Consider the following 17,487-nt stretch of genomic DNA (forward strand, 5'->3'; position numbering starts at 1 on the left):
TAGCTTGCCATCTGCCATGATGGAAGTATTTATCCATGGAAATCAGCAAACATGCAAATCAAGGTTTCCATACACTCCCACCGCCCCCACTCCCTCATCCCCAGAGAGTTAATTGCTACACAAATACCAGCACATCACTGTTTATTTGATTCTCTGAGTTAGGATTTTATCCTGACCACAATGGAAGGGAAGGCCTGAAGATTTTTGTTTTCCCTTAAGTTATAGAATTCACATATCATGAAATTAACACTTTAAATGTACAATTCAGTGGCATTTGGTACACTCACATGGTTGTGTGACCATTACCTCTATCTAATTCCAAAATGTTTTCATCACCCCAAAAGGAAACCCCATACACCTTAAGCAGTCACTTCACTTCCCATTTCCCCTCCCCTCAGACCTGGTAACCACGAATCTACTTTCTGTGTTTGTAGATTTATCTGACATATCTGAATATTTCTTGTATATGGGATCAGGATCTTTGATCTTTTGTGTCTGGTTTCTTTACTTTTAAATCAGGGTTGAGGGGTTTTGAAGTTTGACCCAAGTAATTTTTGGAATAGCTGATTTACTTCTTTTTTTTTTTTTTTTTGAGTTTTTTCTTCTTCTTTATTTTCTTTTTACTGTTACGTTAAAAAAATACGAGGTCTCCATATACCCCCCACTCCTCACAAATCAACAAATTCTTCCATCATGTGGCACATTCATTGCACCTGGTGAATACATTTTGGAGCACTGCTGCACTACACGGACAGTGATCTACATTGTAGTCTATACTCTCCCCTGGTCCACCCAGTGGGCCATGGCAGAACACACACTGTCTAGCATCTGTCCCTGCAGCACCAACCAGGACAACTCCAAAGCCTGAAAATGTGCTCACATCATATCTCTTCTTACCTCTCCTTACCATCAGCAGCTACCGTGACCGCTTTCTCCACATCAATGCTACAATTTCTTCCATTACTAATCACAATAGTTCCACAGCAGAACACCAGTAAGTCCACTCTAATCCATACTCTATTATTCCATCCTGTGGACCCTGGGATGGTTATGTCCAGTCCCCTTCTACATCAAAGGGGGCTTAGATTCCACATGGATGATGTATGCAATTCTCCTGCTTGCAGTCGTAGGTACTCTTGGTTCCCTGGTATGGTGGTTGACCTTCACCTCCCTGCTAGCTGGCCAGGGTAAGTCCAATAAACCAGAGGGTAAGAGTTGCAAGTCTGCTGAGGCTCAGGGCCTGGCTGTCACATGGACAGTCCAGAGATTCAGTTCTCCTGAGTACACACCAACCCCAATGCCAACCACAGGTCCAGTAAAAGTAACAGAAGAGGCATGTGTAGAAAGGTCATATCTTGAGTCCAACTCCATCACACTCAGGAACACAAATTCCAAAGTAGGGCCAACTGACATGGCACTGAACTTCAGAGCCATCTGCCATGACTGTAGAATGTGTGGGTCTCTGTAGCCCTCAGGAGAACCAGTACCTGGGCTTCTATCTGCTTTGGCTGTCTCTGGTACCCTGCTGAGGCGTGCGTAACCATTACCCCTCTGATGACCTTCTGACTCTTTTTTGGAGACTCATAGCCATATAAACTCATTTGTCCTTTCCAATTTCCCTTTTTATCCAAAGTCAAAAAGCAGTTTTTAACACCTGATATTACATGTAGGCTGAGATATTCTGCTGGTCTGAGTTGATCCTTTTATTCAAGGTCTTTTTCAAGTTACATTATCAGCTAGTACTTGGTAGTAATCCCTTGGCACCAGGGAGGCTCATCCCTGGGAGTCATGCCCCACACTGGGGGGGCGGAGGGGGGGGGGAAGGTAATGCATTTGTGTGCCGAATTTGGCTTAGAGAGTGGCCACATTTGAGCAATATGGAGGCTCTCAGGAGGTAACTCTTAGGCACCCTGCAACTCGAGGCCTAGTTCATATTTCAGGCACACAGCCTCATAATCATAGCCATCAATACCAAGGGCTCATTGTTGGACCATTCACCTTTATTGGTCTTTGTCATTGCACTTGGGGGATTTTTGCTGTTCCATTGGGGAATGTGATAGAGCTCCCCTGGCAAGGAACTCAGCACTCCCTCAGTTGTCGTTTTTAACTGAACCCACTATGAAAATACACAAGCATTTTTATGTACCCTGTATACATGCCCTGGAGAACTGCCTCCCAACCATGTGCCCCCTATCAATAAGACCCCACACCTGTGTTCCTTCCCTGCCATCGTTGAACCTCTCTGTAGTCCAAAACTTCTAATGATTATTAAGTACCTCAGGCTTGTTTGGACTCCTGTCTTTTTTATGTGGGATGCTTAAATTCTAAAATAAAAAGACTCATTCCAGTCATGTTGGACTTTTTGTTTGTGCTTTACTGTAACGTGAGTTATCTTCTATTTACAATGCTTTATCTGATTAACATTTGCAGATGCTATATCACTTTAGCACAGGCTTTGGGAATGAATATGGGAGGTGCTCCAGCAGGACCTGCAGGCACTGGCAAAACAGAAACCACAAAAGACATGGGAAGGTGTTTGGGAAAGTATGTGGTTGTGTTCAACTGCTCAGATCAAATGGATTTTAGAGGCCTAGGAAGAATTTTTAAAGGCAAGTGTCAAAACGATGTTAAATTCTTCTGGATGAGTTTATTTTTATTGTGCTTCATTCTTTTATGATTAAGTTGATAATGATGTTGTTTCACATAATAAGCATTGGTACAGGTCTATCCATATGGCATTGCCATTTTGTCTAGGTGAAAAAGAAAGGTTAAATTTCATCAACTTCATGTGGTTTAATACTATGGCTGGTATTCTGGTCCATGAGTTGAATATGGATTAAAATATGAAAATAGAATCAGTTTGTTGCCTGAAACAATGGTGGAGGAGATAAGATAGAGACAGCAAACTGATCACACATGCTATTTCCCTTCCTACCTTAAATCCCACTGAAATGAAAGATTTTTTAAAAAGCACAGCAACACTGGAAAACAGGAAGGGGCCATCAACAGATAGGAAATTTTGAGAAAGTTTTGAAAGATAAATAGGAGGTGGCTCCAGATGAATAGAGTAAAATGACTAGAGAGCCTAGTGAGTGTGCCAGTCTTAGAGCTCAGTCCTTGGTGGTCTTCTCTCTACTTGATCTTCTCTTTTCTCTCAACACTCATTCTCTTGGTGACCTCACACAGACCCAAGCTTTACATACCAGCTACATGACAACTCCCACATCTGTATCTCCAGCTTAAACTTCTTGGAACTCCAGATTTGTATCTACAACTGCCTGCTTAGCATCTCCTCTTAAATGTCTATATAGGTCCAAATTCAGTATATCTAAAACTAAATTATTAGTCTCCCCTTCCCACACCTGCTCTTTCCTCAGCTTTCCCCATCTCAGTAAACGGCCACTCCATTCTTCCAGGTGCTCAGACAAGTCTTTGAGTCATCCTCTTTCATACTCACATCCACTTGGTCAGCAAACAATATTGGCTCTACTTTCAAAATCTGGCAATGTCTTATTATCCCCACCGCCATCACCCTTGTTCAAGTCATCACCATCTCTCACCTGGACTGTTCCAATCAGCCTCCTAACTGGTCTCCTTGTGCCTGTCCTTTCCCCCTCTAGTCTGGTGTCAAAACAGCACCACAGTGATCCTTCTACATGTGAGAGAGATCATGGCACTCTTCTGCTGAAAGCTATCTAGTGACTTCACTCAGAATAAAAGCCAAAATCCTTACAATGGTCCTGTATTGTCTTACACAGATCATACCTGCTTCTCCCCATCCCTGTTGCTATTGCTCTGAGCTTCTGGTCTCATCTCTTAATACTCTCCCCTTTGCTCCCTAAACTACAGCCATATTAGCATTCCTGATGTTTCTCAAACATTCCAAACACACGCCCCTATCAAAGCCTTTGTACTTAGTTTCTTATCCAAGAGATCCACCCACATGGCTCACTTGATAAACATCGTACTTAATGTTGAAAATTTGAAAGTATTCCCTTAGAGACCAGGCAGAAGACCAGAATTCCCATTAGTATTGCTTCTGTTCATTGTTGTGCTGTAGGTCTAGCCAGTGCAGTTAGAAACAACAAAAATGCAGAGATTGGAAAGAAAGAAAATATTTCATTATTTATAAATGATAAGGTAAAGAAAATCCAACAAATCTATAGAAAAAATAGTTTGGCAAGTTTTCTAGAATATAAAATCAACACATAAAGTCAATTGTATTTCTATAAGCCACAAAAATAGCTAGAAAATTAAAATTTCAGAAAGATGTGTTTGAACAGTTAGTGGTTAATACTCCCTCTGGAGGGAGGAAGGGGAAGTGGTTGAGGAGAACTACATTGGGGCATCCTTGTATGAAATATCATGAGTTCACTCATCTAACCCTTTCTTTAAATGGGAGTTGGGAATGTTTTTGTATTAGATACCATGAGATCACATATCCCACTCTCACCATGGATAAAATTACATACTCTTGGTGTGATGTTTCTCCATTAAAAAGGAGAAAAGAAAAACATAAGCTACAGACTAGGTGAAGAAATTTTAACATGTATAATTGACAAAGGATTACTATCCAGTATTAATCTTTAATTCTTAAATCATTAAGAAACACACAAAAAATAAAACAATGAGATACCATTTTCACTACTGCCAGACTGGCAAAAATGGAAAAGTGTGAGAGAACCATTGTTGGAAAGGATATGTATATGTAAATTGGTAGAAATGTTTCAGAGAATAGTTTGGCAACATGTAGTGAATAGGAAGATGTACATACTTTTTGACCCAGCATTTACCTTGCTCACACACATTGTATAAAGACATGAGTAAGACTGCAACATTGTTATAACAACAAATTATTGGGAACAACCCAAATATTCATTGAAAATAGAATGAAATTTTAAACTGGTATATTTATGCAATGGGATAAAGCATTTGAAAATAGCAAATTAGATTTATAGGTATCAACATGGATAAATATCAGAAAAATAATATTGAGCAAATAAATTTCCGAAGGATATGTATAATGTGATTTTTTAAAAAGATTTATTTATTTATTTCTCTTCCCCCCGCCCCCACAGTTGTCTGCTCTCTGTGTCTGTTTGCTGTGTGTTTTCCTGTGACTGCTTCTATCCTTATCAGCGGCACCAGGAATCTGTGTTTCTTTTTGTTGTATCATCTTGTTGGGTCAGCTCTCCGTGTGTGCGGTGCCATTCCCGGGCAGGCTGCACTTTCTTTCGTGCTGGGTGGCTCTCCTTACGGGGTGCACTCCTTGCGCGTGGGGCTCCCCTACACGGGGGACACCCCTTGTGGCAGGGTACTCCTCGCGCGCATCAGCACTGCACATGGGCCAGCTCCATTAGGGTCAAGGAGGCCCGGGGTTTGAACTGCAGACCTCCCATGTGGTAGGTGGATGCCCTATCCATTGGGCCAAGTCTGCTTCCCTAATATTGTATTCTTTAAAATGAAATCTGAAGGAAATTGTTCTTCATAATTGCCTATATGTTGAAACATTTTTGAACCCCAAGAACATTTTCTAATCAAAGAGAAGAGTTCTTCTCTGAATCACCTCTGGCCTGAGAGTTTGGGATGGTTGAAAAGGGAAAACAGAGCACAAGGTACCCCTAGAAGGCCAAAATTACAGCAGAAGACAGAGCAAAAGAAAGGAAGTGGCTGGCCCCCATCCTTTCCCTCCATGTTCAAGTTGTAACACAGTCTACTGAATTCAGAGTCGGAAGGAGGATTAACCCCCAAAAGTCAGGGCAAATGAACCCTACTGGCTTAGAACTATAAGCCTCACTCAGAGAGGGCAAGCTTTCCTGCCCATTTCCTCCTTTTCACCAAATGACCAGATGCAGGAATGCATCTTGCAAACAGGAATTTGCATTTAAGCCAAAGAAATGGACACTCAATTCCTTTGAAGAAATTAGTGAGACACCCAACAGACCTATTGACCACTAAACTGAATAAGTAGAGGAAACAGGAGAAATTTTTAAAATAAATAAAATTGATAGCTTCGGAAAGATTCAAGAATTTATCACATACTGTCCTGAGCCTGGGAAGGAACTGTGTATGACGACAGCTTCCAGTCGAACTGAGAATGAATCCATCGGACCAAAGAAAGCTTGGTGAACAATGAACATTTATTTAGGGGGCTTTCTTAGGGTCCTCATCCTTGGTGGTGGGAGGAGAGGCAGCATTTTCTGAGCTAGATTGTCTGCACTCACTGCAAAAGGATAGGGGCCTTTTATAATGCAAGTCCATGTGCAGATGGGGAAGGCATGTGAGGAGCAACAGGTCTTCTAAGGAATGCAGTGTTAAAAGATTTACTGATCGTCACCAGGTCACAACCAGTTTCCCAGGCTTGCCTTTCAACTGTTTAGGAATGGAACTTTGCTGCGACTGGAAGGGTAAGAAAGACCTGGAAGGGTTGGAAGAGAAAAGTGCAGTCATATATGCCACACATAACAATCAATTTTAATAAAAACAGGCTGCTATGAAAAAGAACAATTTAAGTTCTTGGAAATTGAAAATGTAAATTAAAAAACCCCAAAACTTCTAGACTTGGATTCTATAGACAAGAGAATATATTGCAAAAAAAGACAGAAAGAGATAGAAAGTTTGACAGAAAACCTTAAAGGTCTTAGGGATAGATGTATAATCTGTCCATATAGTAGGAATTCCTGAGAAAGAGGGGAAGTCTTGGTGGGGGAATTAATAACAGACACAAAGAAACAGAAGCATTACATATAGGAGAAGATAATGAAAAGGACAGAAGCAGTGCTTATGATATCTACGTTTGCTTTGTGCTAGCTTTTGAATAGAATAAATAAAAATCCTTTCTGCTCTTCTCTCTTTTTTCCAGCATTCTGAAATTTCTATCTCATTGCCATAAAAAAGGAACATATAGAGATTTGACCCAGAGAAGGACATTAGCTATTTTGGAAGTTCCCCACCAATATTATGTCTCCTTCCCCTCCACCTCCTGATGGAGGATGGCACTTCTAGACTGGGTCAAATGTTAAAATTTTATCGCTTTGTGGAATCATCTGTACTTTCAATTTAGTAGTGCACTATTTGCATTACTTTTGTGATGATACACAAATAAATTTTACCTCTATCACTGGAATTAAGTCTTTATAAACAGCTAGATATGAAACTTTGTATAAATCATGTTTCAATATATAATTGTCTGGGAGCACTCTGGGAATAATGGTTGCTATCAAGAAGTAAAACTTCACAAATTAACTGTTTTTCATTCTAGGTCTTGCACAGTCAGGTTCCTGGGGCTGTTTTGATGAGTTTAACAGAATTGAATTGCCTGTATTATCAGTGGCAGCCCAACAAATTTATATTGTTTTGACAGCAAGAAAAGAGAGGAAAAAGCAGTTCATTTTTTCTGATGGTGATTGTGTTGATTTAAATCCAGAATTTGGAATCTTCTTAACAATGGTGAGAACACAGGCTTTAAATACAAGTAAAAGAAAGCAGATATTCATGGGCAAATGACTGATTATTCAGGGATCATGAGCACTTCTCTCTTATTACATGATTTTTTTTCGGTAATAAGAACAGCCCAACTAGAAGATAAAATAATAATATGTTAATAAAAATGTCTGCTGTGTATTGACTTACTATGTGTAAGGTCCTGGGCTAAATGTTTTATGACCTGTGTCAGGCAGGATAGCCCATGCTATGCTGCAGTAATAAGAAACTCCCCAATCTTACTGGTTTAAAACCCTGAAGATTTATTTCTCCCTCATGCCACAAGGCCATAGGGGGTTACCTGGAGTGGTGGAGGGGAGCCAGAGAGGAATGTGGGTCTGCTTTATATATCCTCACTCTGCTACTCAAGGTAGCTACCATCTCAGACAGTACTGGTTGCTGTAGCAAAGGAAGAAGAGAACATGGGGAAATTGTGCTCTGGCTCTAAGAGTTTCTGTTCAAAAGTGACCCAAGTCACAAGTCATTGGTTAAAGCAAGTTTCACGGCAACACTGACATCAAGAGGGCAGAAAAATACAGAGGAAGAACCTAAATATTTGATCACTAACACTAAAGACCACTACATGTACATTATTTTATTTTATAGCTATGATAGCCTTCTCAGGTGGATAATTTTATCTCTGTTTTATAGCTGAGGTACCTGTGGCTCAGAGAGAACTAGTAACTTTCTCAAGTCACACAGCCAGAGCTTATCATCTATATGACATCAAAACATGACTGCTTAAAATCTTAATACTGTTTTACCCTGACATTTAATCAAAGGATGACAGATTGACTTAAAATTGCCGAAATAACTTAAGTTCCACCCCAAGGAACAGTAGCCAGTTCAGTTACCCTGTGACCCTGAGGGCAAACTTTGAGGTACAGGGAGAAGTGAGAATTAATATTGAGTCAGTTTTATTTAATGTTTTTATTTAAGTGTTCTCTGAACAGTTAAATCTAACTTGCAAGATAACACAAAGAATTTGAGTTGTCAATGTCCCAGTGGGCAAAGATAAATTACAGGAAGAAATATCAGAAGAATTTCTGATAAGCTTTACTGTAAGCAAACATACAGGAATTCAGTGGGGGGAAATAATAATCCAGAAGGGATCAGTTATAACTCAGAAAATGGGAAGAAGAAATTTATTCAGTGTAAAACTATGTCCTGGCAGATTTTAAAAGAGGCTGAACATTCTGTCTGGATTAGGAATAATATTGGGAATATCAATTAGATATAGCATTAGACTGTGAGTAATTGAAAACAGAAAAAATACTGGATTAACAAAGATTTATTCTTTTAAGAGCTTTCTTACTGTGTTTCTGCTATGTAATGATTTCTGTCTCCAAGATTGCTTCATGACCCAAGATGCTGCAGAAGCATTTTTATTTTGTTGCAGCTAATTGATTGAATCAAATCCTTTCAAACAAACACCAAGGATATTTCTTACAGTGTTCCTTTTACATCTCACTGTGTAGAATTTAATCACACCAGCTGCAAGGCAGGCTGGGAAATGTAGTTTTTAATCTGGGTGGTGATGGGCCAATTTTACAGTGGGGGTTCTTTGACTGAGGAAAGAGAAGAGAAATACTGGGAGGCAACCAGAAATCTCTGTATTCCCAGCATCTAGCAAGTTAATTGACCCCATTGAAAGTACCCAGAAAATATCTAGGTTGAAGCTTTCTTAAAGTACTTTGCTATAACTGACCTCTATTTGTCTTACTAGCCTTTGTACCCCCAACCTGGGATTTGGGACTTTTGGAACTGGCCTGTCCTCAGCTACTTATGAGAACTTAGCTTCCCTTCCATCTCTTCTTTTGTCCTATTTTCATTTTTTCTCTCTTCATTCCCTTATTTTTCCCTCACCCCATGAATTTTTTTATAGAACTTCATCAACCAAAAACTCTGTAACAATGATTGCAAATAATTGAAAGATGGAATTAAAAATTACCTAGAATTAACTAGACTGATTAGTATAAAATACCTAATTTTCTTTCTTCTTTAATAATGTATTTTAGACCATAATTATCCAGGTATTTATTTAGTTTTCTTTCTTTTTTTTATCAGTAGTTACACAGATAGTTAATTTTTTGCTGTACAAAATGTATGTGAAAGAGAGAGAGGGAGGGAGGTGTTATTAATATAATGAAAATGGAAATCTATAAGAGGGAGTGATGCAGCATTAATAAACATGGATGGTCCAACACACATTTAAAAAAAAAAAGAAGGATATTTTATGTATCTAATATTTTTCGAATCTGCCTTAGAATCTGAACTAGGGATTTGAAATGTATTTGTATTTATGAAATGCAAATTATATCAACAATTAAAAACTAAATATATTTTAATTTTTAGAATCCTGGATATGCTGGACGCCAGGAACTACCAGAAAATCTAAAAATTCAGTTTAGAACTGTTGCTATGATGGTTCCAGATAGACAGGTATGTACCAGGATTTACAAGCTTAATAAATTTATATTCTTTATCTGTATTTCATTAAAGTTGTCGAAAATTTTCACTATATTAATTTTCAGATTATTATGCGAGTTAAACTTGCAAGCTGTGGTTTTCTTGAAAATGTCGTCTTGGCTCAAAAATTTTATGTCCTTTACAAACTCTGTGAAGAGCAGCTTACTAAACAGGTAACTTTGTATATATACTTTCCCTCCACCTATAGAATTTGGTTTATTATTTTGCAATTTTACCTTGATAAATATTTATCAGAGAGTAAAAAATCTCCATGACTCATTTCTAAAATATACTTATAAATAATTTGACCTATTCATCATGAGTTTTAAAAAAAACTTTTCTTTTAAAAAAATTGTAGATTCACAGGTAGTTTCAAAGAAATATACTGGGAGGCCCTTGGACCCTTTGCTCACCTTCCCCAGTGTTGACATCTCATAACTATAGTGCAATAACAAAACCTGGAAATTGACGTCAATGCAGTCCACAGGGTTGATTTCAGATCTCACCGGTTATCCTTGCCCTCATTTGATTGAGTGCATTTGTGTGAGTCTGTGTGTAGCTTTATGCAGTTTTGTCACATGTGTAGATTTCTGTAAGCACCATCACAATCAAGATACAGAACTGTTTCATCCCCACAATGTCCCTCATGCTATCCCTTTGTAGCCATACCTACCTATCCATCAAATCTCTAGGTCCTTATAACCATTAGTCCTTATAACTATTGGTCTTTTTTTCATTTCTTTAATTTTATTACAAGAATTATATATAAATGGAATCATACAGTATGTGACCTGTTGATTACGCATTTTAAATCTGTTTGTTGCTCAGACTGTGTCAGACTGTATTATTCTCAAAACGATATATAAGGTGTGAAAACCATATCTTGGTCTTTTTAATGGTATCATTTTTCAGTCAAAGGAAAGGAGGGAGAGTTGAGCCAATAAAACTTTGCAGTTCAGCCACACCAGAACTACAGTATATAAATGATCAAAATATCTGCATTTATTTATATAATGAGTCTAGATTTAGAGTATTTAGTGAAATCTTTTTTCCCTTTTTCCCCATTTTAGGTTCATTATGACTTTGGATTGAGAAATATTCTGTCTGTATTAAGGACCCTTGGATCTCAAAAAAGAGCCAGACCAGAAGATAGTGAATTAAGCACTGTCATGAGAGGACTAAGAGATATGAACCTTTCTAAATTGGTATCTTTCCTCTCCGAATTCACTTCCCTTTCAAGATTTTTTAACTTTTCTTGTTACTCAGCTGATGAATGGGGGTTGGGTCAGGTTGTGCTTTGAACACTAATAATTGCAGGGATGATGGGGGCAAAGCTACTACTATGTTTCTAACAAGAAGTGAAAACACAAAAACCAACTCTATGACACTGTGTGACTGATCGGGCCAACATGGGCTGAAAGTGCATCCTCTTAGAGCTTGTTCTGTGGGAAAACAGGCTTCATCAGTGGATTTAAGTCCTCAAATTTCAGTACAGTCTTTACCATTATTCACAACATAACAAAAAGTCTTAACTTGAAAACCTAGATTCACAGGTAACCATGAGAACTTTTTACTTTCTCTGTGTATAAATAGCTTATATCAACATGTCTCTCTCAAAATATCGACTATTACTATTTTCCAAAAATGCATTAAAAGTTTGCTATAGAAATGACCACTGCTTTCATGCTTGTCATAATTATAGCCAGATTGTTTGAATGAGCTGATGCCCATGTCCATTTGTTATTTGTTCAAGGACTGCTATGTGCTGCATATTATATCCTTGCCCTGGGAGTACAAGATTGGGAAAAAATGGTTCTTAAAAAGCTCACATTCTAGTTACAAAAACTAACAACTAATATCTATGTAGTTCATTAGTATTATAGTGTCTTTTCACCTGTGTCTTGCTTGACTCTCATATCAACCCTGGAGGATACAGATGGCTGGTACTATTATCTCCATTTTACTTATGAGGGAACTAAGACCCAGAAAGGTGGGAGACTCAACCACAATCATAGTCAGTTGAGATGCTGGAGCAATAGTCTTTAAGGCTTTCTAATGCATCCTCTGCTCCTTCCAGTTCTTGAAACTCCTACATAAGAATTCAAGAAAGCATCAGGGGAACCTAAAGAATAAGGAAAAATTAGACATGGTTAACAGTTGGGAATGGGGGTGATCTGTAAAATAATGACATAACAACTGAGGATTGGAGTCAGTTTACTCAAACCTACTATTTATAAGAAAGAGAAAACATTGCTGTAATGGAGTTTTACAGCCAATGTTGGATGAACCAGTCTCACAGGGTTATGGGTATTTTCTTAATTTAAATGAAATATTAATACTCTCTTAGAGTTGGGACTGTAAATGGCATGTTTTTAAGGTTAAGTATCCCTGTTTGTGAGAAGCAGAGCATTCAATCGTGCATATGATAAAGTAATGAGACCAAATCTTGGAGGAGCTAAATTGTGTAAGACTTTAAATGCCAAGAAATTTCGGGTGCAATGGTATACATTCAGGGGTGGTGTTCAGGAGAAAATTCTAGAGGGTACAAATCTGTTTAGGAGAGCAATACATGATTCTCTGAAGATGAAGTGGTAAGTGCTACACACAATTATGTATGAGGTAGTTGATAAATATTTGTTGACTGAAGGAATAAAGGCATTTTAATTTATGACATTTTAGGTTGATGAAGATGAACCCCTCTTCCTCAGCTTAATCAATGACCTATTTCCAGGATTACAACTAGATAGTAGTACTTATGTGGAATTGCAGGCTGCAGTAGCCAAACAGGTTGAGGAAGAAGGTTTGATTAACCATCCACCCTGGAATCTCAAACTTGTGCAGGTAAAGAAATTTTAACTTGTTATCGGTATAATGATAAGTAAGTGTCATTAAAGACAGTCATTTGAATAGAAGAACTCATGGTATTAGTCTTATTTGAGATAGATGTTGAAACTAAATTAAAACATCATATATATTAATATAATACATCATTGCAGGAGAGCCATCAGCAGGGAAGTGTTGGTTCTAGAGAAATGGCATGGATTTACCTTGCCTCACAGTGAACAAGCAGTAACTGACTGAGGTTATTTACTCCTGGTGAGAAGACTGGGGGTAACCAGAATCTTAATAACATTTGGGGGAGGGGAAAGTAGGTTATAAAAACTTGGGGCGATGGGAAGACTCAATAGTTTTCTTGCATCTCTCTGGCAGTATAGTCCGCAGCAAGGTGCCTTAGTGGGGCATGAAGCCTGGGGAATCTGACAGTGTTACTTTGCCCCTGCTCTGTGTGTGCATATATTGTGCCCTTCACTTGCACTAAAACTTGAATCCTTTGCCCATGGCTGTTGGTGTCTTTCTGACCATTGCATGGCAAATTACCTTGTGATAATCACTCAATCCCTTTATCAGCTGGGTCAAGAAGCTTTTAACAGACCCAGAATTGGTCTCTGTGGGCATGAGGCATTGGGGTGTTTTTGAGAGCTTTTGGAAAATGACGGAGCTGAAATTGTGGAGAGTGTTAAAAAAACTGCATTTGAAAAAATAATAATTCTTATTTTAACTTATTGTTTTTATATTTTTATCAGTTTATAACATGTGCAAGCAATATGAGGCATAGCCAAATTTTACAAAGAAATATGTGGGGAAAAGCTTGTTCATCATAGATGTGGTGGAAACCATATTAAAATGTTATTTGCATATGTATACTGAGCACTAAATATACTGAATACTAAAATCCTAGTCATCTCAATGGGTGGGGGACTGGGATATTGTATTCTTTTTTGAATGTCAATAACATTACTCTTGAACATAATGTTAAGGTATTGCCCCTGATGCTTTTGAACTATGGGGTTATAATAGTAACACATCTGTATCTAAAATGTTAGGGCAGTAACTCAGATTCTGCCTCTAATCAGCTGTGAGAACTTTGGCTTCTTATTTTTATTAATAAAATTATAAACTGAATGTTGTAGCAAACACTGTCCATGCTCTTAGTATGTCTGCTTGAATCCCTTTCCCCATTACTATGCACCCCTTCTCCAGTTTCTGTGTACTTTTGCTTCTAATAGCCTACATTGGCACTTCCCTCAGGAGGACAGGAGTCACTTCATTGGTAGGCACAAAATATGGAAGTGCCTGGGAGTTTGTTCCCCAAACCAACCTCTTCTTATTTAGGGTGCTGGACTAGGCAAATCAAGTTCCTCTGCATCCAGGTAGGACAACACAGAGGTGTACCAGGCTCAAGAGCTCTCCTTCCCAACCCCTAGCATCAGTCTTGAATCTACCTTCCATTCGACTTTGCCCCAAATTATACCTTGCTTAGATTCTCACCATTCTTGTCCTTCTTCCCTCACTCTTTTATTGTTTTCTCCTGGGAGCACTCCCTGAATAAAAATCACTTACACATGAATCCTCATCTCAAAGTCTACTTCTGGGGAATGCGCCTAAGGCTCCGGTGAAACGGATGTCACTGTGATTGTGTATGTTGCTGCTTTCCACCACTAAGTGGCGGTAACATCACATTAGATGCAGCAAACCCCACTCTCAAGGATTCATAGCTTGAGAAGCAAAAACCAGCTCCTGAATTAATCATTTCCAAAATGTAATTCAAGTTTCGTATTGCCATACTTTATCAATTATATCGTTTTATAATGTGGTGCTAATTTGCTATGCACATCTAATAAAACAAAGAACATTTTTACATTTTCTTCTTTTTTAAACATTGAACTAGTTATTTTAATGAACAACTTATTTAAACTTTTCCAAATTTCATCAAGCCACTTCAATGAATGTCAGCAAGAGACTCATAAGTTAGATTTTTCAATTTGTTGTTTTAATCATGTAGTTATATGAGACATCTCTGGTACGGCATGGCTTGATGACTCTTGGGCCCAGTGGTTCTGGGAAGACAACTGTTATAACAATTCTGATGAAGGCACTGACAGAATGTGGAAGGCCTCATAGAGAAATGCGTATGAATCCGAAAGCTATTACTGCGCCTCAGATGTTTGGCAGACTGGACACTGCAACCAATGATTGGACAGATGGGATTTTTTCTACTCTGTGGAGAAAAACATTAAAAGCTAAAAAAGGTACACATAAGCCCTCCTTTTAATGATAATTTTTTCCTGCCAGTTTATTAATAACACAGTATTTGTTTACCCAATTTCTTTTAAAGCATGATTTTCTGTTTTAATTGTTTGCAGGCGAAAACATTTTCCTCATTTTAGATGGCCCTGTGGATGCCATTTGGATTGAGAATTTGAATTCTGTGTTAGATGACAATAAAACTCTCACATTAGCTAATGGTGATCGCATTCCCATGGCCCCTAGTTGTAAGCTTTTGTTTGAAGTACACAATATTGAGAATGCCTCTCCTGCTACAGTTTCTAGGATGGGAATGGTCTATATCAGCAGCTCTGCTCTCAGCTGGAGGCCGATATTACAGGTGGGGATGAGAGACAGGCAGAAGCATGCTCAGGGTCTTCCCACATTTCACTCTCTTAATAAGCAGACGTTCTTTTTCTTTGTTGCAGGCATGGTTGAAAAAGCGCACTGCACAGGAAGCTTCTGTATTCCTAAACTTGTATGATAAAACGTTCGATGATGTATATACATTTATGAAACTAAACCTCAACCCCAAAATGCAACTCTTAGAGTGTAACTATATTATGCAAGTAAGATTTTTTTTTTTGTATTTTTCTGTATTTTAAGATTTTGTTTTCCCTCAGTTACAGTTTACAGGCATCTGAAATAGAAAATTCCTGCAGTCCATAGAAATATTTTTATGATGTGAATGATTTGAGAAACAAAAAAAAACCTGTGAATGCTTTGATAAGTTGGATTCCTGCTGACATCACTTCGGTGATCTTACTGCAATCTCTCCTATTTTCACTTCCCAGGGGGTACTGTCAGGCAGAAAAGAATGTACTTTCTTTCTCACCATTGAATTTAGTAATCTATCCTAGAAATTGTATCCCACAATGATTTGACAAAACAAATAAATACGAATGACAGTTTTATTAAAAAGTATAAAAAGGATTTTGTGGCAATCAGGAAAACTTGGTGGCAAATCTTGGTTTTGCTAATGTAGAATATATCAGATAGGGAAAGCTTTTAAACAGTTCTCTGAGGAGTAGTTTGTAACATTCTTCTTTCCATACCCAGTTTTCTCTACTAGTCTTTGGAAAATAGTAGAACGAAGCATAGATTTTTAAGGGCTCTCCTAATTCCAGTCCATAAGTGATCTCTCATTATCTACTCTGATGCTTTGATTTTCCTTTAGTATAAGGGAAATCTGTCAGCGAGGGTGAGTAGGTTGGACATAGATTGGTTATTTAATTACTTAAAAATGCATAGTTTAAGTGAAAATTTTATTTTGGAGTAATTTTGTTTTAAAAGATGTAGGATGTCTTACTGTGCTATATATTTCTTTCTGATGCTATGTAGGAGTTAGCACACTTTTTCTTAAAGGGCCAGATAGTAAATATTCTAGGCCTTACACAACTCTGGCACAACCACCAAATTCCTCTGTCATAGTGTGAAAACAGCCAGAGACAATATATAAATGAGTTATTATGGCTGAGTTCCAATAAGATTTTATTTACAAGAACACTTGACTGGCCCATGGACCAAAGGTTTCCTCACCCCTGTGATATGGTTAAACAGAAATAAAATCTTTAATCTGGAAAGGTTGGAGTCACCAAACTTTAGAACCAGAAGCTACCATAGAAAATGTCTAGTCCAGGCTTTTTGCCTTCCAGATTAGGAAACTGAAACTCAGAAGAGGTTAGTGGCATGAGCTGAGGTAGAAACCACACCTCCAGATTCCTAGTTGTTGTCCTTTTTGCTAGTCCTGTAGCTTGTCTAAAGTAGGGGGTGACCTTTCTTCTGAGGGTTGTTGGCTGTGGGATATCAAACTAAATCTTCAAATATATTTGTTTTATTCCCCCCTCCCTCATCCTTTAAAATTTTTGTGTTATTTAATTTTTTTTCAGTCTCTCACACTTCTGGGAGGGTTAATTCCCTCCAAAGAAGAAGGGGGTGTTGCACGTGTTGAACATCTTCATAAACTATTTGTATTTGGCCTGATGTGGAGTATAGGGGCCCTTCTGGAATTGGACAACAGAGAAAAGTTGGAAGCCTTTTTACGTACTCATCAAAGTCATTTAGACTTACCACAAATTCCTAAAGGCACAAATCAAACCATGTATGAGTTTTATGTTACTGATTATGGTAAGTCGACTGAATTACATCTTCAATGAAATGAATTTTTTTTCAAGTGGGCGAAAAGATAAACTTTCATAAACTCTTCTATGGGGAAATAGTTAAAGCAATTAGGAATGATACAAGTGTTTATATCATTTTTAATAGGGAACATATTTGAAGTACATACCTTTGAAAGCAATTTTTTTTTTTTAAACAGAATTTTGCACTTTTGCCATACCACGAACTAATTTAGACTCCTGACTTCTCCTCTTTTTGGAATGACCAGTGCGAAATCTGGCATAAGTAATTTAACAATACCTCTTACATAGT

General features: G+C 38.0%; 1 protein-coding gene across 1 annotated transcript in view; it reads left to right on the forward strand.

Moving 5' to 3' along the window:
- Positions 1 to 17,487, forward strand: part of DNAH8 (dynein axonemal heavy chain 8) — a 467,072-nt gene that overhangs the window by 281,580 nt on the left and 168,005 nt on the right. Inside the window, exons 48-57 of the mRNA XM_071218442.1 lie at positions 2,431 to 2,609; positions 7,262 to 7,449; positions 9,838 to 9,924; positions 10,017 to 10,124; positions 11,022 to 11,156; positions 12,631 to 12,792; positions 14,795 to 15,041; positions 15,156 to 15,397; positions 15,486 to 15,626; positions 16,947 to 17,184. Coding sequence (XP_071074543.1) covers positions 2,431 to 2,609; positions 7,262 to 7,449; positions 9,838 to 9,924; positions 10,017 to 10,124; positions 11,022 to 11,156; positions 12,631 to 12,792; positions 14,795 to 15,041; positions 15,156 to 15,397; positions 15,486 to 15,626; positions 16,947 to 17,184 — 1,727 coding nt within the window. The remainder of the gene's footprint in view (positions 1 to 2,430; positions 2,610 to 7,261; positions 7,450 to 9,837; positions 9,925 to 10,016; positions 10,125 to 11,021; positions 11,157 to 12,630; positions 12,793 to 14,794; positions 15,042 to 15,155; positions 15,398 to 15,485; positions 15,627 to 16,946; positions 17,185 to 17,487) is intronic.

This window comes from Dasypus novemcinctus, chromosome 11 (assembly GCF_030445035.2).
Source record: "Dasypus novemcinctus isolate mDasNov1 chromosome 11, mDasNov1.1.hap2, whole genome shotgun sequence".
NCBI classification, from domain to species: domain Eukaryota; kingdom Metazoa; phylum Chordata; class Mammalia; order Cingulata; family Dasypodidae; genus Dasypus; species Dasypus novemcinctus.